The following is a 24,232-nucleotide window of genomic DNA, read 5'->3' as shown; positions in this document are numbered from 1 at the left end:
CTTAGATTCCTACAAGGTAGAAGCAGGTCCGTTGGCAGTGACTTTTTCTTTAGCATTAGAGTCTATGCGCGTGAAGCTATTGCTATCTGCCTGTGGCTGGGCACTGGCATGAGATATCAATGGGGCGACATAGGCACGGGGCCATCCATAGTACTAGGCATTATGAGGCTTGCTAGTACGTCATGGGGCGCGTGTAAGGGGTCATGGGGCATGGTTGGAAAGCCGCCCATGACATTCTCCCCCACCTGAGTTGGCGATATCGCCGGCACCTTACTTACAAGGTATTCATCTATCATGCTCTAGTAAGCTTTGAGGTTTGTTCCCCTCTCCCAAGTATTCTCCTCTATATCACAACCATGCCATTTCTCTAGGAACTCTTGGTGATCTTTTCTTGAAGCATGAATCACTCGATCATCGAGAAAAGCTTTTACACGCCTTTTCCTGGTTGAATTAGGGCCTCGAATATTGGGTATTTTGATTTGGATCTGCGAAGGATCCTCCATGTCTTCTCGAAAAGGTTTCAGAAGGCTGACATAGAAGACTGGATGAATCTTCCACCAGGCTGGGGTATCCATCCGGTATGAAACTTTCCCACTGCGCTTCTCAATAGATAAGGGTCCAATGTACTTTTGCAATAGGTGAGGGTTGTGGACCTCTGCAAACAGGTATCACTTTGGGATTTCCACCATTACTTTGTCTCCTACTTGGTATTCAACAAAGCGGCAATTTTGATCAGAGTGCTTTTTCATTTGCTTTTAGGCTTTGACAAGATAGCTCAGCACTATCTCTAAATTTTGCTTCCATTCCTCGAGAAGCTAGCAACTCGAGGAGATTTTGACATATTTGGGGAATTCACAGTGTATATGAGTAGCGATTGTTGTCCGCTAACAATTTCAATAGTGCTTCTGTTTGTACTATAGCTTTTTTGTAAATTGAAACATAGTTGAGCAGCATCCAGAAGCTTCAGCCAATTCTTCTACTAGTCGGTAACAAAATGGTAGAGGTATTCCTCCAGCATGCCGTTGAAACGGTTTGTTTGGCCATCAGATTGAGAATGAAAACTTGAACTGTGGCTCAACTTGGACCCGAGGCACTTAAAGAACTGAGTCCAAAAGTTGCTAGTGCAGCGAGAGTCGCAATCACTAACGACGTCGTTAGGTAGGCCCCAATATTTGACAACATGATAGAAGAAGAGTTAAGTTGTATCTTCTACTGATATATATTTTGGAACTGCTATAAATGTAGCGTAGTTGGAAAACTGATCTACCATAACCAAGATAGTTGTAATATCTCCAACTAAGCACATCAACAACTTGGTTGGTCTTCCCACTTCGGTACTCTAGGTTGAAGTGAAATTCTGCTAGGAGTTCCTGCCACCTAGCATGTCGGCCATTCAGTTTTAGCTGGCTCATGAAATAACTAACAGTTGTGTTGTCCATCTTGACCACGAACGGGGTTCCAAGTAGATAGTGCCTCCAAAGGCGTAAGCAGTGGACGATAACCAATAATTCTTTTTTGTGGGTGGCGTAGCGCTGTTCTGCATCCTTCAACTTCTGGCTCTCGTACGCAAATGAATGCCCCTCTTGTAGCAAGATTCCACCCAGGGCATAGTCAGAGGCATCCCTTTATACTTCGAACGACTTGGCCAAATCAGGAAAGGCCAAGACGGGGCTACTAGACATGGCTACTTTCAATTTGTTGAAGGTTTCCGCTCGCCTGGGACCCCAATCCCAAGGCATGACTTTCCTTAGGAGTTATGTCAACGACCTTACAATGAGAGAGTAATTTTTTACAAATCGCCGATAAAAGTTGCATAGGCCAAGGAACTCCCTCAAGGCGTGGATATCCTTAGGTGGCGGCCAATCTGTGACAGCCTGAATCTTCTGTTTGTCCATCTTGATCTGCCCTTCCTTGTTGACATGTTCAAGGAAGTCAATCTGTTTTTGGGCGAAGGAGCACTTGGATAGCTTCACATAAAATTCGTGTTCCACCAATGTTTTGCTATATACCACAATGTCATCCAAGTAGATCACTATGAATTCGTCAATGTATTCTTGGAAGACTTGGTTCATCAAGGTGCAAAATATGGCTGGAACATTCGTCAAGCCGAATGGCATGACAAGGAAGTCGTACGACCCATATCTTGTCATAGAGGTCGTCTTATATTCATCTCCCTCAGCAATTCGGACTTGCCAGTAACTTGTCTTTAGGTCTATTTTGGTGAACACTATAGTGCCACTTAGTCTGTCGAACAAGTCTGCTATTAGCGGAATAGGATACTTGTTCTTCACAGTGGTTTTGTTTATGGCCAGATAATCCACATAGAGTGGAACAACACAGGGGACCCATTGGGGGACTTGGAGGGTACAATGATTCCCGTGTCCAGCATTTCCGTGAACTATCTCTGAACCTCGATAAGTTCGGGTTGTGACATTCTGTAAGGTCCGGGTGGGTGTTCGCACCCGGCACCAACTCAATCTCACGGTCCACAGTGTGCCTAGGTGGGAGTCGCTTTGGCATGACATCTTCAAACTCCTTTAGCAGCTCCTTCACAGGTGCAGGAATGGGACCTGAAGAGCATTAAACATCTTCAATACAAAGGGTAGCCAAGGACGTAGCTTCATGTTTTTTGACTCCCTTCTTCAACTGCAAGGCGGGATGTTCTCCACGACCATCTTTATAGTTGTACATGGGATAATGCAGGGCTTGGCCTCGTTTGCTCCCATCATCAGTAGCATATCTGTATAAGGTACATGAATGGTATTGGTTTGCCTCATGAATTCCAATCTAACTATTAGCTCGAAGTCATCTATGATCACCACACGCAAGTTGAATTTTCCTTCATATGGACCAAGCTTCACTGGCACTCCTTTGGCTATTCCACTCACTGGATGAGGTGGTGAGTTAACAGCTTTGACACGACCTCTGCCCTTTCCCACAAGTTGACCAAGGCGCTCTACCTGAGTTGAGATTAAGTAGTTGTGAGTACCGCCCGTGTTTATCATCGCCTGGATGGGCTTGCCATTAATATTCATTTTGACGAACATCAGGGTCTTCTCTTGGTTAAGAGAAGGCCCCTCATCCGCCTTCTTTTTCCCTTTCTTAGTGGTTGGGCATGGGTCCTTATTCTTACGGATGCCGGCATCGGTTCCCGCTAAGGCCTCAGAAATAGAACAAACAAGTGCATTGAAGGCACCTATTGCTTCTGTCTGGTCGGCATCATCTGTGTCGTCATCCGTCCCTTCATCAATATTTTGATGGAAGTTTATTTGTGTCTGTGAAAATTCATTGTTCCAATGTGGCCCGCCGTAATGACGACATCCTAATGGAGGCTTCCACTACTAGAAACACATCTTTTTCCCATGGAAATTTCCCACGAAAAAATTTTCAGTGGCAATTCCCACCGAAATACATTGGGAAAATTAAAAAAAAAATTCTAGAAAAATAATAACATTTTCCATTGACTATCCGTGGGAATGTTTTGGCACAAAAATGCGCGTAATTTAGTTTCCTCTAATTCTGTGGGAAAAGTCATTAAAAAAATAATTATATAAAAAATGAAAACATTTCCTGGTGAAGACAATGGGAACTTAAACAATAAATAAAAAATGTTTTACATATTCCCAAAGACTCAGTGTGAACGGATATTTTTAAATTTTTCTTATAATTATGAAAAAGATTTCCCACAGAGATTTTCCAGGGTAGTATTGGGAAAGTTTTATTATTATTCACATAACCTTAAGTTTTTACTCATTCTATTCACATCATATTTTTTCCCTCTGTATCTTCCACTCCACAGACGCCTACCTCCATCACTCTCTCTCTCACTTTACTCCATTCCCAGGTAATTCGACCCCTCCCTCCCTCCCCCTTTCGATCTCTCTCTCTCACTCACCCTCTCTTTTTTCATTTTTGATTTCCCCCAAAGTACTTTGAAACTTAGGGATTTTATATTGTTTCAAACCCTAGGTTTAAAAAATTTAATGTGAAGCAAATCAAGTTGCCCTCTTTCTTTTCTTTCTCGATTTCTTTAATTTCTAGGTCTCATTTTTCAAATTTCCGTAGTTGCTGATGGAGTTGTATAGAGATAATGTGACTTTCACTTTCAAAATCAAACTTGCTTCTGAAATGCAGCTGTACATTCGATTTTTGTATGCTTTTTGAAGAATCCAAGCAATAGAAAGAAAAAATCATAAACTAAATCATAGATGATATGAAATAGCTATTCGAGAATCTGTAATAGGTAAACGCTCAAATCATAGATGATAGTCTTGAATGGATTTTTAAGAAACAATGGCCCAAAAATCAAATAATATGAAAGGAAATTTAAGAAAAAATGCCCCAGAAATTGGATTTTTATTGTCATGATTCTGTGATTGATGATAGTCTTGAATTTCAAGTCTAATGAATTCCTTCTACTTAGCCACAGTAAATGAAGCAACAATTGTTCCTTTTGTCAGTGGCCAAGTACGTATGCTTTCGTATCTTTTTGGTGTCATGTATATTTCTGTAGATGCATTTCTAGTACTGTAAAATTTGGTAATCTATGACCATGAAAGACATAAAATTTTGTATAAATTTTATTGCAGTTGAATAATCTTGAGTTTGCTGTCAATCTTGCCAAAAAAGGAAACCTTCCTGGTGCTGAGAATTTGGTAAGTTAAAATCCTGCTTCTCAAGTCACAATCTTTTGAATTGATTTCTTGATTGGATGGAGATTAGAGTGTCAAATGGTGGGATCTCTTGCCTCTTAAAACTTTTCATACTTCTAACTAGTATGTGCTACAAATCATGGTTTTTGCTCTTCAACATGCATCTCCTTTTTCTAGATCAAATGTGGACTTAGTTAATTGGTTGTATTGATATCATCTTCTAGAACAATATTTGACAAGGCTAACGACTTTACATTATCTGAACTCTCTTATTTTGATTGGTGTGGTTAGCAGTTGGTAAATTTATTAAAATCAGTGGTTCTGATGGATTCAGCATGTTGAGAAAAGTCGTTTATGAACCTTATCTGATTATTTATAATGGGTTGGTTTTGCTGCAATCTTGGTAAATTTTCTGCATCCAGTGCGTAAAGATGTCATTCTTTTCTATATACCTGAATCGTGTGGTTAGTTATGTATAGCTCGTCAATAGCCATATTGAAATCTGTTGGAGTTATAGTATCCTCTAATTTTACATATTACCTATAGATGCAAGATACCTCTAGTTTTATTAAGAACACCTTTAGTTTCCTCTATATTTTTCTTTCATCCTAAGAGATATACCATTCTGGAAAAAATATTCTAATTAGGCTTCCCTAGAAAATTATTTTTGGATATCACTTATATTATATACAAAAAAAGCCAAGACGGCTAAGATGATATGCAGGAACTACATATTTCTTCCCTCTTGGAAAATACTTAAATTGTATAAAGTTTTTAGTTAGGAAATGAGAGGTATTAGCACAAACTAGTAAAGAGAATATTTTTTGATACATAAACTAGTAATGAGATTCTTTTACAATAATCATAAAATATATATGGGTATTTGGAATTGTATATGGGTATTTGGAATCTTTTTATATGGGTATTTGGAATTGTAGCGTGAATTAAAGGTGTGAATGACCCTAAGTCCATTTGCAGCGTCGGACCCTAAGAGAATATTTTTTCTTGATTTATAACTATTTTAGTTACTATTTTTTAATATATTATTTATTTTTGCAGGAAAAGGCTAAAGGAAGACCAGTAACTCATGATGAGGTGTTTGAGGAAACCCACATGAAGAAGTTGAAGGATGGAACAAAAACCACTTGGATCGAGCCGCGCGCAGAGACAACCCATGTAAGATTAACAACATTCTTCACATATATGAATTAACAATATCGTTCTCTTATTAACATTAAGCATAATAAATTAACAACTTTTCTCTTGTCATAAGCATCAAAAATAGATTTCTGCTCATGGCATTCCGAAATGCTCTATCATATGCTTGGTTTTTAAGATGTGTTTGCACTTATTAGTGCAATGAGCTTAAATTGTACAATGCAGGCTTTGGATATTATTTCTTAGGATGTCAGATTCAAAGAGAAGGTTTCATAATTATAAAGAAGTTTCCCATCTCGCAACATAAACTATGAATTCTAGGACACAAATTTAAATTAGTTAGTAGTAGATTTACTATACCTATATAGGCTAATACCTTAAGAAAAAAAGTATTTAGTGATTTTCATGTATACATGCCAGCTTTAAAACCAGGTTCTTTACATCTCAATGCCTTATGAATTTTTCCTTGACCAACAGTTATATTCCCATATAGAGAGCTAATTCTCGATAAGGAACACCCCTAGATAGCAGCAAAACACTCATCAAATTAAGAGGATCAATCATGCACATTTTAAGCAGCTTTCTTTCGTGGGTTCACATAGTAAATTTGTTAGCTGCCAAACATGAAGAGATGGATGATTATAAAGGTTGTCAATGTCATTATATTGAGTCTTGGTTGGGATTTTAGTACTAATAGATGTTTGTGTAATTGGATTCTGCTCAAAGAAACCATGATAGGAATATAGTAAAATACCTTTAAAACTGTAGGAAAAAATTGGCATGACAACGATCATTATATTTTGACGTTAAGAAAAGTTCAGAACTATATAGGAAACACTCAAAAAACGAAAATCACTTTTCTAATCCAAGTACTTAACTTTTTAGACAGCCTAATTGACCCATTGTCAAGTTTATTGCGTTAAAAACATCGTGATTTCTGGGCATATCATTCTACTGCATCTCTTTGAATATCGTGTGCATATTTATTTGCCCTAAATATCTAAAGCAACAAAATATAGTATAGGATGATTAGATAAGATTTTATTTGATAAAAGTGGCAAAGGGAAAGGTTTTATATAAAGATGCTAGGAAGAGGATCTGTTGAAATCTGGAGAGACAACTAATGTTTCAAGAAAAGCCTATTATTGATGTTTTTGACAGTATGCTACAGCAGAATTACCAAAATTTTGGAGAACAGATGGTTCAATTGTTACAGCTAGCAATTTTCCTTTTAGTTCCTCTTAGTTTATCTAAATTTCATTTCATTACATTCTGTTTTTAACTTTCTTCTTCTATACTAGTTTGAGAAAAAAAGATACTTTAAAGTGATTAAGTCCAGCTAGGCTGCTACGCTTTTTATCTTTCCGTGTGTTTCACTTTAAAGTTTAAGAAATAAAGATACTTACTTGCATAAATTTTCTTTAATAAAATTTACTTTTATAATAATTGTAATTTTTTTACAGGATAATTTCAAACGAATCTTGGAGGAGTTCATTCAAAGCCAGCCGATTGATGATCAAGGTAGGCCAATCCAACTAACCCAAGAGGAGATCATGGACATGTGGATTAAGGCAGCTGGTGGTGTGCATAAGGGGAGAGTCTACGGCCTTGGATCAGAGTTTAGTCTCGGCCGTCGTACTTCTGGATTGTCTGGTTCTTATTCTTCGTCACATTGCTCGGTTGATCTGGATGAGTTTGAGCAACTGAATAGGAAGGTAGCAAAGATTACGGAGTTGTATCTTCAAGAAAGGGATGCAAGGGAAGAAGAGACAAAGCGAAGGGAGGAAGAAGATAGGCGAAGAGAGGAAGAGGAAAGGCGAAGGGAGGAAGAAATGAGGCGAAAGGACGATGCATTAAGACTTGTCACTAGTGATGTTAAATGTCTCAAGTCTCAGATAAACTCCCTCTTAGCATCTGGTACATTTCCTGTGCCTTCTTCTCCGGCAGCATCTGATGATAACTAAGGAGTAGTTTCTTTTATTAATTTGTCTTGAATGGTACTTGGATGTTGAATATTGAATGCTGGTTTTTTTGAGTTTTTGTTCTACTCTATGTTTTGTTGGATATTGTTTATGAAATGGATTGAATTAGATGTTGTTTATGAAATGGATTGGATTGAATATTGAATTTAGTATTTGAATGCTTAATTGTATTTAGTCTTGTATTGGTGGTTGTACTTTCTGTTTGACAGGTGGTGTAGTTCTAAAAATAAATTTTGTCATGAAAATATTTTCTAGATTTCCCACGGATTTCCCACCAACTCCGTGGGAATTTTGCCCATATTTTTTCAAGAATTTTAATATTTTCCACTGATATTCGTGGGAATGTTCATAGATTTATTTTCGGGTTATGCATATTTTTCACTGCTTCCATGGGTAAAATAAAAAAATAACTAAATTATTTTTAATATTTTCCACAGATTCGGTGGAAAACTTAAGAAAATTAAATTATTATATTTTCTTCCTTTTCCCACGACGGTCGTGAGAAAATACACTATGTGACCCCCACCAAGTTCTCGTGAAACCTTTTATGGGAAACTTCCTGGGAATTACCCACGAATGTCCTGGGAAATTAGTTTCCCCAGCCATTTTTTCACTGAGCGCCTCCCCTGTGAATATCGTGGGAATATTCAAATTTCACATAGATTTTCTATCGATTCTTCCGTGGAAAAAGACTGTATTTCTAGTAGTGTTCCTCCCCCGTTCCTTGTTGTGAGAAGCAACACTATTGCTGCTTGAGGAAGGAGTCTTAGATTTGGTTGCACTTCAATCTCCCCCATTTCTGCTAGGTCCACCATTGCTAGGCTGGCCCCCTTTATATCCTCCTCGGATAGGCGGTTGAGGCCTATCTTTCCGAGCTTCCACTTGGGAGTCCCCAAGGCATTCCGCTACTTGGATCGCCTTGGGTAAAGTGTCTACCCTTTGTCTCTGCAGCTCCATACGGGCATAAGATTTCAAACCTTCCAGGAATGTGAAGAGTTTGTATTTGTCCTCTATATCCCGTATGTGTAGCATGAGTGCGGAGAATTTCCGCACGTAATCCCGGATTTACTTGGTCTGGCAGAGCCCCTGGAACTTTCTCCGCGCATTGTACTCAATGTTTTTAGGGAAGAACTGTAGACGTATGGCTGCCTTCAGGTCTCCCCATGTCTCAAGAGTATCTTCACCTACCCTGATGATATTGTATTTCACCCACCACAGAGTTTAGCATCACCCTAAAGATACATGACAGTAGTTGCTACCTTTTTTGCTTCTTCTAACTCCCCCACAGCATCGAAGTACTGTTCGATGTCGAAGATGAAGTTCTCCACTTTCTTGGCATTCTGAGCCCCATTGTAAGGTTTTGGCTCAAGAATCTTTAGCTTTTGTGGCACAGGGGCGAGGTTCACAACACCCCTAATCTGGTTTCCGACTCCTCGAAGTAAGCCTTGTAACGCAGCATTGACAATATTGAACTTGCCCGTCAAGTTGTATATGGTTTGCTGTATGGTAGTTACCCTGTCTGCCTCTTGTGACCTATAGGCTAAATCCTCGGCCTGCTCCTGTTGGCGGCCCTCGAATTTAAAGAAAATTTTGGCTGCCTCTGTGGCTTCCATTTGCCGGTCTCCTTCAGAGTCGTGACTGATGTTTGCAATATCACGTTTTGCCTGCCACATCCTGCGGTCCAAGTCGTCCAACCTTTAATCGTCTATTCAAGGGCCGTAATGCCGTCCCCATGATTCACCATGGTCAGAAATGGTGGTAATGGCAATGTGTTCTCTTGTCTGATGTCGAGCCTAGGCTCTGATACCAATTGTTACGCGGCGCCTTCCTTAGATTTCTTAGAAGGGCAGCGTAAAGCTAAGCAACCGATATCCATGCAATTACTATCCACCAACTAGGGTCCCCTCAATACGCTAGACGACATGGTCAATGTCGTACGGGAAAACCAATGTCAAGAGCAATTGAGTGAACAGAAAAGAGAATGAGAATGAAAGAAAACTTGATTGCATTAATGAAAGCTATTACAAAAAGGCAACATAGTGTCGAGGGGGAGAGATACCAATACAGAGAATTGTTTGCTTACTTAAAAGTTTGACTACTTGATCATCCCTAATAATTCTTAAAAAAAATAAACAAGCATTATAAGACTTGACATAACTAAGCTAGATAGACATAATGAAAATATAGGAAGTAAACTACTTTATATTTACAATAAAGATGGCATAGATCCCTATAAGGTAGAAGCAGGTCCGTTGACAACAACCTTATCTTTAGCATCAAAGTCTGCGTGTGCGGCGTTGTTGGCAGTTGCCTGCCGCTGGGCGTTGGCGAGGGCTCTCGATGGGATGACATAGGCACAGGCGCGCTTGTCACTTGGCGCGATCAAGACCACGAGACCGTCCATAGCTCTAGGCGTTGGGAAGCTTGTCATGTCGTGATGGGACGCGTCCAAGGGGTCATGGGGCATGGCTGGAAAGCCACCCATGACAGGATAACACGCACAATTCAAAAAATGGTCCAAATATTTTTTTGTATAGACAAAGAATTTAGCGACTGTTACATGCAATTCATAAATTTCCGTTTGAATTGATATTAAGGCAAACGAGGATAAACTACATTAGTTCCATTAACAGTAAATTAGGGTGCGGGAATAGTGTTTATTTATTGATATGGATGCTGATGTTCATGAAGGGTATGTGTTTGCACATGAAAGATGATATAACTTATAAACAGCCACTGCCAGGTTATGTTAATACTTTCACCAATATAAGAAAATTGTTATAAAATAAAAGCAACTTAGTAAAACATGAACAAGATATGTTGTTATGAAATAAAAGCAATTTAGTAAAACATGAACAAGAAATGGAGATAGAGAGAAGGAAGAGATTTTCTTCTTCAATTATGTGTATTTTCCTATATATTACAAGGCCTTTATATAGGCATGAAAAGTGAAGAAAAATATGTCATTGAATATGTCATTAAGCATAGAAATATGTCATTGAATATGTCATTATGCATTTGAGAAGATCATGGAGGAAGAGTAGACATCCACCATAATTTGATTTTTCTTATAACACTCCCCCTTGGATGTCCATAGATAATGTACCTCGTTAAAACCTTATTAGAAAAAAAATCCAATGGGAAAAAAAAAATCCTAGTGAGGGAAAAAAAAATACACATATTTAGAAATACGCCTTTTGGTTGCATCGTTAAAAACCTTGCAAGGAAAACCCAGTGGGACAAAACCTTGTAAGGAAAAAAGAGTACAACGCGTATTAACTCCCCCTGATGAGAGCATCAATTCATATCCTTGAGCCTTCGCATCCCAATCTTGTACACTAGTTTCTTGAAGGTTGACGTCGGTAGAGATTTGGTGAACAAATCAGCCATATTATCACTTGAACGGATCTGTTGTACATTGATATCACCATTCTTTTGAAGATCATGTGTAAAATATAACTTTGGTGAAATGTGCTTTGTCCTATCCCATTTTATGAATCCTCCCTTCAACTGGGATATGCATGTTGCATTGTCTTCATACAAAATTGTGGGTGGTTTGTCACACTTCAAACCATATTTGTCTCAAATAAGGTGTATTATAGACCTCAACCATACACATTCTCGACTTGCTTCATGAATAGCAATTATCTCATCATGATTAGATGAAGTAGTCACGATTGATTGCTTAGTCGATCTCCAAGATATGGCAGTGCCTCCATATGTAAACACATAGCCTGTTTGAGATCGAACCTTTTGTGGGTCATATAAATACCCAGCATCGGCATAACCAACAAGATCGGGACTGCAATCATTTCCATAAAATAATCCATACCGATAGTCCCTTTTAGATAGCGCAATATGTGTTTGATTCCATTCCAATATCTCCTTGTAGGAGCAGAGCTATATCTTGTTAAGACATTAACTGAAAAAGTTATGTCAGACCTTGTAATGTTAGAAAGATACATTAATGCACCAATTGCACTAAGATATGATACGTCGGGACCAAGAAGCTCTTCATTATTTTCATGAGGTCGGAATGGATGTGCTTTATCCATATAAAATCGCTTTAAAATCATTTTAGTGTATGTTGATTGATGGACAAAAATTCCATCTTTCATATACTCAATTTGTAGACCAAGATAAAATTTTGTCTTTCCAAGATTTTATTACAAATTCTTTCTTTAGATAGTCTACTATTTTAGGAAGCTCTACTGCTTTAGGAAGCTCCCTAAGAGTTCCAATGATATTTAAATCATCAACATACACGGTGATTATAACAAATTTAGATCTAGATCTTTTTATAAAGACACAAGGACAAATTGAATCATTCTTGTATCCTTCTTTTAACAGGTACTCACTCAGGCGATTATACCACATGTGCCCTAATTGTTTCAATCCGTATAGGGATTTTTGAAGCTTTATTTAATAAATTACTTGGAAACCTTAATATGCTTCAGAATAATTTAAATCCTTCAATGATTTCCATTATGCGCATATCACGTTTTTCTTGTATTGCCAGATTAAAACCTGAAATGGCGACATCCACCACAGGAGAACATGTCTCTATATAATCAATGCTAGGATATTTGTAAATCTTCTTGTGACACAAGTCGTCTTTATGCCTATCGACTTGACCTTCTTTTTTTTTCGCACAAGAACACATTTATACCTCAACTGGCTTTATACTTTCAGGTGTTGGGACTATCCATCCAACTTCATATTTTTCATGTGAAATCAATTTTTATTGCGTATTTTTCATTTGGCCAATTATTTATCTGTCCAAATTTCATGACAGATTTGAGCTCAAGATCCTCGTCAATATTAATAATATTGAGCGCTACATTATATTAACAATATCGTCGACGATCATTTTATATCGGTTCTACTATTATTCAATAAAGACATAACTTATTGAGATCTCTTTATCTTATTATTTTCAGGTACCTGAGCCTCTCCCATGAGATCTTATAAAGTGTTATGTCGTGGTGCTCTTCTAGAGCACTTGCCTCCTTATTATGACCATCTTGAACATTTGCTCATCTCCTTCTTCAAGGAGTTTTATCTTTGGAACCGATTAGTCTATTATGTTTTATGCATGCCATGGACTCTATTCATTATGGACTTTATTTTATTTGGAGTATTAGCAGCTGAATATGACATTTAGCTTTGGGTCAGCAAATACGTCCGGCAATATTTTGCAAATGAATTATCACTTGAACTTCAAGTTCACATTTTCTCGTACGAGGATCTCGATGTACTCATAATAATTCATTACATGCATTACTTTTTCAGCTGCCCATTTTTCCCCCTATTATTGGGATCACCAACACATATCCCTGATCTTATTTGGAGATCCATCTTTGTGCACTGTGGTGGAACAATTAAATCATATAGCACATTCATATTTCTAGATGAAAATTATTTGGTTCCTGACCCTGAACCGATTGTGATAGGGAGAACTTATCATAACTTGGCTAGATGCTTACAAGTGCTGTTGTATATTAAATAATACATCAAATACCAAAATTTATTTTGGCAATTTTGTTCTCATAACCAATGGTTTAGATATAATTGGAGGCATACAATTTCTACTAAACCAACTTGGATTTAAACCAGTATTATTAAGATAAATCATCATAATTTATATTCTGGAACTGTGCTCTAATAATTTGAGTAATCAATCTTGCAAAAGCCAAACTACAAGTTGATAACAAATGCACATGTGGCCATAAAATATATGCATCTATGAAAATCATATAATAGTAAACGGTTCACATGGAAGGTGACTGGGCCCATATATTTATCACCTTTTATTCGTTCCAGAAATCAAGGGATTCAATCCCTAACCTTAACTGGTATATCATGAGAATAAGCAGCACAAGAGAATTCTTGAAGAATCTTATATTTCTTCAATATATGCCAATGTAATTCTCAATTAATTTTTTCGCATCATAATTGAACCGAGATGGTCAACCGGTCATGCCAACTAATATTTATTTCAGTAAACCTCTAGTTTACTTGTGGCTTGTGATTGCATCATCATGCTTATACTTGTGTAGTACAAATAAAAGAAAAGTCAGGTAACCTTTCATATTTACCCGGTATGATTATAGTAATATAAAGATATTCAATCTTCTTTTCATTTATAGTCTCAATATGCCAACCACTTTGGCTAATATATTTGTAAATCAAAATATTTCTTTTGAGACTTACTACAATATTAATGTTATGAACAATTTCATTCATCTAGGTTAACAAATTAGTTCTTTCAGAGCTCTTAACTATTTTTGTACTACAAGATCTTTTATCACACCATCCATATAATGAATGTCTCCTTCACAAAGAGAATCATATCATAATAATTGTAATGTTCAAAATCATCACAAGCAAAATAATTTTTTTTTTTGCTTTAATTTTGCTTTTAATAACTTTTATAAGGTATGACAAAATATATTTTGGCGTATCATATGCATGCGACCAATGATATATTTATGTAACAATAATATTCATTATCTTTCTTTGTCTCAAACCTCCCTTAGAGGTGAGTTGTAGTATTTATCCAACTATGCACAGTACATTATTATGCATAATCTTTATCATATATATATTTTCACATTCACTTTCAGGAATGAGTATGCAATCTCAATGTTTATCACAAGTCACATTCTTTTCAAAGAATTTCTCCCTTTTTATAATTACCATAGTGATAACTATTATTATTTTGGCCTTTCGCACGCCCACATTCATTGGTCAACTACTTGTATTTATTTAGACTTATCATGCACTGCTATCACATTCACTTCAAGAATGGAGCAAATCAAGTGGGACAAGCTTCATGCTTTTTCATGAAAATTACATTATTTTTTCTTTAGTTATTATTATTATCAATATAGTGCATTAGGACTCAAACCCAATGCCTTACCCATATAAAGGCATGCTAGGCCATAATGCGTTGGAACTTGAATCCAATATCTTTTCATCAACATAGTGCGTTGGGACTTGAACCCATTGTCTTACCCTCAAACTTTGGCATAATGGGCCAAAATTCACTAGGACTCGCACTCGAGCCTTTAAAATATTATTACTTCATAATTATAGGTATAAGTAAATTAACTTTCAAGAAGACATATATAACTATTTTAATCTTGAAACAGTTCCTCTGCAACAAAAATGCTAGTTAGGATATATTCTATTTTGTTTTCAAATGATACAATCACTTTTATATTTTAATAAATTAATTAGGGAAAAGGTGCAGATAACCTATAACCACTTATATTTCAAAGACTATAAGAACTTCACCAAAAAAATCCAATACGGAGGAATGAACCTTATGTTTCCAGCAAAAATATTTAAGGCTTAATGCATAACTGTGACTATTATAAATTATAACTATAATGAGTTTATATTGATTGTATATTCGAATGCCAAATTTGCAAGGTACTGTAAAATCGCCTACATATTTGATAATTTTGCTTTCAATGAAATACATCATGTGATGGTAAAAATATTATTACTAAATTATCTTAATAATTATCTATCATAGTATGTAAAAGGTCAGAACATATATATACGTTAGAATATTATCTTTGTCCTATAAGAGATGTAGCAAATACAGACATACCTTTCCAGTTCTTTATTTCACTGGATATAATTGAAAAAAATATTTTTACTAAACATTGCACATAATGTTAATGCAAAGATATGAAAATATGAATGGGTTTAGATGGATGTAAAACTTATCTTTGTATTATCATCCAAGACATTTTTCATTGTACTTGATCTCATTGCCTGCTTATAACTTACATAGTCTTGACATAGAAGATTATGAAATGAGCAATTCGTGCTGATAACGTGTTATAAAATAAAAATAACTTAGTAAAACATGAACAAGACATGTTGTTATGAAATAAAAGCAATTTAGTAAAACATGAACAAGAAATGGAGATAGAGAGAAGGAAGAGATTTTCTTCTTCAATTGTGCGTATTTTCCTATCTATTACAAGGCCTTTATATAGGCATGAAAAGTGAAGAAAAATATGTCATTGAATATGTCATTAAGCATAGAAATATGTCATTGAATATGTCATTATGCATTTGAGAAGATCATGGAGGAAGAGTAGACATCCACCATAATTTGATTTTTCTTATAACAAAAATAAAATTGTTTCTTTGTCAATAACCCAATTAATAATTAAAAACTAAAAATAGTATGTGATGAAAGAAATTTACCCATAAAATGACCCCACATCATAACATTGACCATATATATTGACATGTCCATGATTAGGATCACACCGTACCTGACCTTTCTTGATTGGTACAAGAATCTTGTGGATGGGGCACAATAGAGTAGGATTTGATTGTACATTACCCTTTGGGGACAGTCCCATATGGAGCATAATTTTATTAAATCAAGGACACTTTCCATAAAAATAGAGGAGGCAAGAGGACCCTTTCTGTAAATTGATCAGCTTTTGATGAATATAGTATTAAGAGAGGAAGACAAAGAACTTGCTGGAAATGGGAATCGATTTAAGCAACACTACGGTTTTTCTTACTAATAACGCGAATTAATGTTAATCAGGACCCATTATTAATAATGGATACCGACTGAGAAATATGAAAAAAAGAAGTTGCAACTATATAAAAGATACAAAGATCAAAGAAATAGGAGAATGGCATGGGCATTCTCTATTCTTTCACCTAAAGATAAGCCTCCATCTCCATATCCAAACCGTTGCTGCCATTCCCATTTTCACTTTTTCCCTACCCACTTTGAGCTCTGATCCTAAGACTTTAATCCATCACATAAAGAAGTAACGATATGACGATATTTAAATTTTTTGGCATCATAGTCGGACCTAGAATTTGAGTGCAATGACGGTACCAATATTTAGATAGGTCAATTACTAGCAATAATGTTTGAGGTATGGTTCTTTAAAAACTTAATGATTATGATATCTTATCAGCAAAGCATAACCCACAAGAAATTTTTAAAGAAAGAGAAAACACTAAAGAGAGAGTGAAATTATTTCATAAATGAGTGATACAAGAAAGGAATGCGTTTGATTTAAGTCTATTTTAAATTTCATAATTTCTAATTTTAAAAATACAAAAGGGTCATTGATAAAAAAAATATTTCAACCTTCAAAAATTATCAAAAACTTATTCAAGTAAAATTAAGATTAAGGATATGTTCAGCAATCAGAGGACTTAAAAAGAGTCTCAAGCTCTCGGTCTTGATAAGTCAGAGTCGACGGAAACCCACTATTTTGTTGAAGTGATTGTTGAAGGAAAATTGTAGCGAAATGATTTGTATTTTTTCATTAGTAGAGAGAAAAACTGAGATTTGAAGCTTTTAATGTTGAGGGGACAATTTGAAAAAGAATAAAATTAACTAAGCGGACTAATATAATTGAATTTAGAAACATTAGTGAATTAAAAACTAGCGTTGACTTGAAAAAGTACTAAAAACTATCATTGACATAATAAAGTTTAGAAAAGGAGAAGAAAAAAGGTTAAGAAGCTAGAGTTGGCCTCGAAACCAGATCTGTCCAATGAGGAAATAAGCTTAAGTTAAATACCCAAGCAATTCTCCTATCCAGCTTTTGGTGTTTGAGTGGGCCAAGTAAATTATTTAGGGGATATATATATGATTTTTTCCGAGTAAACCGGATTTCGGACCCCTCAACCCCTATGCAGGTCCGCCTCTGTTTGGCATCTCTTTTGGTAATATTATTGATTCTCTTTCCCCTAATGGAAATTTCTTTTATTTCAGTTTTCATTAAAAAGATTTTTCTTCAAATAATGATCGTTTATTTTCATTAGCCGCAAAAAGCTATTTCTAAACAAGTTTTCTAATAGAAGAAAACATGTCTATTTAGTAGCATAAAGCAATTATTATTCACGTAAAGCAAAGCAAAATACATAGTTTATCCATCGACTTTGCAGCGAAATCCAAAAAATATTTTACACACTCAATCTTTCAAAAGTGTGTCTAAGACACACCACTTTTGTTCTTGACCAATTTTTGAAAGTCACGCCTTAATAGGGTCGTGACACGTGTCATTGACTTTAAAAAGAAAAAAAATATTAGATATTACAATTAAAACACATCTTCCCATTTTCTATCTTAAGCACCATTGTTGCTGCCACCTAGTTGTTTGTGAGAAAGTTTTCAACAACACCAAAATTCAACCACACAATCTTAACAGCTAGCTGAAAATAATCGAGCAACAAATTGAGTTCAACAACTCAATAATCAACAAGACCCAATTGAATTTTCAAGCTTTTTCGATACCACAACAATAGTGGATTCTAGATTTTTTCACCAAACCTTCAATACTATTGTTAAAGCTTTTAAATCTATCACAAATAAATGGTTTTCACAATATTTGAACAATAAACCAATAAAAAACGCTCAATTTTAGATCTAAATCCAAAATTTTATTTGGGGAAGAAGATGAGGGGGAGGGTGGTATGAGGAAGAAGACCAGAGGGAGGGGGAGGGGTTCATGTGGGGAGGGGAGACAAAAAAAGGGATTTTTTACGGGATTCACGCACTTTTTTTGTGTAAACACGCAAGTGCTATCTGGTCAAAAGTAGTGTGTCTTAGACACACTTTTAAAATGTTAAGTGTGTAAAGGTATCCCATGAAGTAGAGGTGTGTAACAGAGATTTCGCATAGGTAAACTATGTATTTTTGTCTTTAATATAAAAGAAAACCTTTTTGAGTGTTTTGATTGAAACCAATTCGAATTAAGGTTTGCTTCCGCAATAGCCAAACTTATAAAGAGAATTGGTTTGACCTTTTCTCTTTATGTATTTTCTTCTAATTTTCATATATTTCCTCCATATTATCATGTTCTAAATTTTCTCTATAATTATTTTCATCTTTTACTAGTCTAATCTCAGTTTCTCCACAAATACTGTTAGTACAATGTTTAAATAACGTAGGTAGAATTGATATTGTGGAAGTTTAATAAAAGAATTGCTACCATTTTAACACCCCAAACTATACAAAAACTAGCTAGCCTGATCTCAGGTACTTAATAGGAAGCTGTAAGATTTCGCTTGTTTGATATGAATATTAACAAGTAATTGGCTGATAAAAATAGCTAAGAGAGTAACTTCAAACACACGCTAATATAAGAGGGGAAATAATTGGTGAGTGCAAATGGACAAACAACTATAACTGAAAAAACTGGAGAAGTGAACCAATCAAGAGGACAAACTAAAACAAATATGCCACAAGAAATGAACTACTCAGAGAGAATTGACAATCAACAATAGCCTTTGTACGCAATCTAATCGTAAATGGTCCCCACTTTCCATTTACAAGTAACTAACATCTTCACCCTCTTCAGCACTTCTTGCAATTTCTACTGCTCATAATTTCAGTCACATTATATGTGCAAGAACAGCAATACAAATAACAAGTCGGTTACTCCAAATTTTTGAAAAATCGTAGCTCACATGTTAACTACAATTCATATAATAGGAAATATTGTGGGAATTGGACACTTGGAAATGTTACATTAAATCTTAAGAAATGATAAATGTTGAAAAATTAACACTAAAGTTACAAGCTAATAGTTGTAATTTTTTAGAAACAATTTATTCTAATTTCACTATATATACAACTAAGTGGTTGCGGAGTTCAAATTTCACCTTATGTGCCTCTCCTTGTTCTGGCTTCCTGTTCCTTTATTCAAGACCCACGCTTCTCCCAAAAACAATTTAAGAAATAGTGATTAATAAGCTGATCAGTTCGAGAAAAAAAACAACTAAAGTTTCCACTTTCTCTTGAAAAACAGGACTCCATATACAATTGAAGCTAAAAGAAGAGACCATTTCCTTTTCCTTCTCAGAAAATGAAGTTACAGAACGCAAACAATATCATTCATCTCAAGATTCTTGATTCTGTGCGTTACCATATAAACCAAAATTCTTTCTTTTTATGAATCCATTTGGCATAAAAACACCCACAAAAGGCAATAGAAAAAGAACCAAAAAGAACAAGAACATTGACAAAGGAAAAAAAAAGAAGAACAATTTCTTTTCTTTTCTTTTCCTTTTTGTGATTTGGATTATTCACATCATTCACCTGTGACTCGCATCACCATCATCACCAGCAGCAGCTTCACGTGCCAAAGTTTCTGTTACAGTAGCCAACTTCTGAAGGTTCAACTTGACAACAGTATCAGCAAAAAGACGGGTATCTTCCTCCGTATTCCCTTCAGGTACATCAACAACGTAAGATTCCAAAACAACGGTCCAGATCTCCCCATCACGTTCGAATCCATGCACCGTCGTAACAGACCGGTAATTCCTCAGCCGGTGGTCACCACCAATGATACTAAACCCGGTTACGTGCCGGTCATCGTCCAAGATATCGAGCCGTTCGGTACTGGTAGCAGCCGGTAAACCAGAGATGACGCTGACGTCACGGGTGGACTCCACTGCTATCCGAAAGTCTTCACTTACCGAACAGCTCTTGATGAAGTGCTTGTACGTTTGGGGCTTGTCGAACCGGCGGACCACGGTCCAGACGGTAGCTTCCGGCTCGTGGATGCGCTGCGCAAGTAGGGAAGAGCATTGGCCCGAGTTGACTCGGTAAGAGTGGAACTCAGTGATGGATGGACTCAGTTCTTGGAATTCTTGTGAAGTTAGACCGGGCGGAACCGTTAAGTGGTGGGTTATGATTGTTGTTGATGATGATGAACCGGTTCGAGATTCCGGTTCGGGTTCGTTGAATGAGGTTTCTGGTTTATCCATTGAAGAAATATACAGAGAAGATTGAAGAAATGGAGAGGAGAAAGCGAGAGAAAGAGAAAGGAGGGGAGAGAACGTGGGGGAAAGGTCAGATTTTATTTTTTATATGAGTGAGGGATAAAGAAAAAGGAGAAGGCCATAATGGTAAAATCAAGTGTTAACTTTTCTGAAGTTTGTTCTAAATATAAAATTAGAGAAAAATAAAGATTGCAAAACAATTTGATAACATTTCCAGTGAGAAATTGTGCAAAGCAAATTATATGCTCAGTGTAATTTGACCAATCCTAGTAAAATATTCATTTCTTTTGCAAGTTATCAACTTTTTTAAAAGTTCAACTTACTTTTAAGTGACATGATTGTTTATATTTATTTATATTATATCATCAGTGATAAATCTTATATTCACGAAGTAAGTAACATATAAGTAGCGTTCCATATTTGTGAAGAGGAGTGGATATTTCACATTAATATATCCCTACTTCTAGTACTGGTACAGGAGGCTTACCTTGTGTAGGGAATATCTAGTCTTTAATGTGCTAACCTCTAGTCAGAGTTGTACTATTTAAACAAAGAAAGAAAAAATGTGGGGTGTAGGAAAGATGTCACAAAAAGAAATAGAAAAAGAGAAGGAAAAGCCATGTGGGTTCCAGTCCCCCTAGCTGAGCCAAGTTGGTGGCCAGCTCGGCCTACTGCAAGTCAAGCCAAGATTTCATTCTCTTTTTTTATTTAACTGGTATTATTATCCGCGTGATACGCGGCTATTATTAAAGAATATTAATCATATCAAAGTATGATTTGATTTATTTGATCGCATTAGATAGGGTCTTACAAAATCGTTATTTTCCTCTTATCTACGCAATAATAATAGTTCAATTAAATAAACGGCTAATAAATTCATCGAATAACTTTTGGATGATAGCCAAATATCATAATTATATTGGCTGCACTACAAGTAATCTGAAAATATAACTTCATTCAAAACGAATAAGAATACATTATAATAAAATGAATATAAAAATTTATTATTTACTATTTTTCTAACTTCATTTGTTATTTGTTCGTCATCATCATTATGTAACGATCCGGCTGATCGTTTTGTGTATTTGAGCCACGTTTTTTCTTATGAAGCTTCCCGTGCATGTATTTGTTGTTATGTGACTTGAGGGGATAGTTGGTTTGATTTCGGGGAGGTTTTGGATTGATTTGGAGCACCTAGTTCCTAGTTTGGAAGCCTAAGTTGTGAGAGTTGATCAAGGTTTGACTTTTGTAAAAATAACCCCGGAATGGTATTTGTCGCGCCCCTTTTTCTCTCAAAAGCGGGTTTCGACATGTGCCACCTTTATAAATGGGTATTAAAAGAGGAGAGTCGCCACCTAACAATTTTTAAGGTGCGTTAAGACACCTATTTGCAAATAACTCAGTTTAACTAGTCTACGTCACCAAAGATCGGGTAAGGGCTCAAATTACCTCAAAGAGAAAGTGTTAGGCACTCTTCGAGGTCCACAACTGTGGGTCCCAGTCGAAGTTTAAATTATGTGGGATTATCGAATTATAATTGTCCTAAGTGATCATATAAGTGAAGGAAGACAAGGAATTTAAAGGTTTTATTCTGAACAACTGTAAAGGAAATCGGGAAAAAACCAGACTATACAAGTCTTTGGAGGTTACAAGGTACACCTTGATTAGTCTATATTTGATGACTAAGTGTGAAAAATAAACATATAAAAGAAAAGGGGGTCCTGTGTTTTTTAGCCTAAAGGATCACCCCGTGCAACATAAATAATACTTTGCAACTCCCTTAAGGTAGGGGTTGCTCGTATTATTTAGTGGGCACAGACTATCATCTTCTGCTACCCGATTACTACGTTAAAGTTATTTACTTAAAGGCACTCAAATTCAATTCTAGGTCGTGCCCTACGCGTGCACCACCTGTCTCTTGCCTATGGTCCATGAGGCTTTGGACCTACTATTAGGTGGTTCTAGACTCTACTTAAGATGCTCGAAATGGTAAAACTAGCGCACATTCAAAACATATAGGACTTCACATAAATGCAATAAAAAGCTCAAGTTAACCCACACACATAAACAGTGAATGCACGCGGAAGATTAGGCAGTAGACAATTTCACGATTAAGAAGCATTATAGTCGTTAAGTCATATAGGTATGGTTTCTAGGTGATTCTGATTTCCGGCATTGTACATGCAATATTGCAACTTTAGGCTAATGGATTTGCAGATTAAAGATATTATAAACCTATAGGCATGACATCTACGTTGTTCGTGCAGTGAGATGATAAGACTGTTCAAAAGCCCAAGATTAACGACGTTGATTTATAGGCACGCTGTCTAAGACGAGTAACAGTATCCTATAGGTAGGATTTCTAGTGATTGAGAATTGAAATTGATTTTTATAATACTTGATCTCTATAGGCATGCCATCTAAGTGTGGCAATACAATGAAGTAACCAAGTAATAGATTAGTTGATTAAAATTCTATAGTCATGATATATAGATGAGCAGCGTGCTAAAAGCAATATGAGCGATTGATTGATTTATTAGTTGAAGCCTTATAGAAATGGTATCTAGATGAGTATCAATTGAAGCCAGTCTCAATTACTTAACGCAATCTTATAGGCATGATATCTAACACACAGCAATAGAGCAAATAGCCAATGATGTTTGAATTCTATAGGCATGCTATCTAATAGCATATAGAAGTGGAATATGTGAACAAGTGAAGCACTTAGATTCTTATAGGCATATAGAAATAGAGCATGTCAAATAAGATAGTAAATAAAGCACTTAGACCCTATAGGCATGTTTTCTACCCTTTTATGCAAGAATAGAGTACACCTGTTTCCCCTAATTTTACTAACTCCCTAATTGTTTGTTTACACATTAGAGTGTATTAGCTGCATGACTCAAACTTAGACACGGACCCATACCAGGACTGAGGGGGGACTAACTTACCCAATAATGCCAAACTTAATCACACGAGTAACAAACTATATATGGGATTAATTAAACAGCTTTTGAAGTCTACACACTGAATTCTCAAAGCTATAACTAACAGCAGTTCTTACTAAAATATATTGACAAGTTCATAGGGCATACATAATACAGGTTCATACTTGCATTTTCAGAAGCTAAGGTGACAGGAATGACCATCATAGGATAATAAACTACTTCAAGTAAAGTTTCAAAGCAAAGTATAGTCCATAATTAGCATAAAGAACTTTAGATATGAGAGTTATGTAGAATCATAGACAGGAAACCAATAGAGTACAGTCCTCATATGAAGATGTCTAGCATGAGAACCAAATGAAAATGGCATAACTATGCAGGTTGGTGAGCATGGTCTACAAACAAACATTAATTGAGCATGAAGAGACTAGAACATGCTAAATACCAGTCATAATACAAAAGCTTAAACAACACCAGAACTCATAGTAGGCAGGGATACCTCAAGAACTGGATTATCAGACTACACACAAGAGAAAAGTCTTGATATTGCATTGTTTATCTTGTAAGCCATAAGTGGGACTAAACAACATAGGATTAAACTAGGCATGGAACACACATTAAAGTTCACAATTAGCAGGGTAACACATTTTGGCTAACATAGTTGAGAATTGACTTTAGTAGAGTATTAAGTTACACAGGAATG

At 36.0% G+C, this 24,232-nt stretch overlaps 2 protein-coding genes across 2 annotated transcripts; one reads left to right on the top strand and one right to left on the bottom strand.

The window, feature by feature from the left end:
* The first annotated feature begins 3,135 nt into the window (after positions 1-3,135).
* LOC104096620 (uncharacterized) lies at positions 3,136-7,916 on the top strand. Its single transcript, XM_009603014.4, has 6 exons — positions 3,136-3,212; positions 3,744-3,844; positions 4,424-4,467; positions 4,590-4,655; positions 5,712-5,828; positions 7,274-7,916. Exons 1-6 carry the CDS (start codon positions 3,136-3,138, stop codon positions 7,772-7,774), a joined length of 906 nt encoding a protein of 301 aa, XP_009601309.1. The 3' UTR covers positions 7,775-7,916.
* Positions 7,917-19,622: 11,706 nt separating this feature from the next.
* LOC104121106 (abscisic acid receptor PYR1) lies at positions 19,623-20,821 on the bottom strand. The gene has a single exon (XM_009633000.4). It carries the CDS (start codon positions 20,567-20,569, stop codon positions 19,895-19,897), a length of 675 nt encoding a protein of 224 aa, XP_009631295.1. The 5' UTR covers positions 20,570-20,821; the 3' UTR covers positions 19,623-19,894.
* Positions 20,822-24,232: the final 3,411 nt, after the last annotated feature.

This window comes from Nicotiana tomentosiformis, chromosome 8, assembly GCF_000390325.3.
Source record: "Nicotiana tomentosiformis chromosome 8, ASM39032v3, whole genome shotgun sequence".
Lineage (NCBI taxonomy): Eukaryota > Viridiplantae > Streptophyta > Magnoliopsida > Solanales > Solanaceae > Nicotiana > Nicotiana tomentosiformis.
Note: the sequence above shows the minus strand (reverse complement) of the source record. Positions and strands in the feature narration are given on the sequence as shown.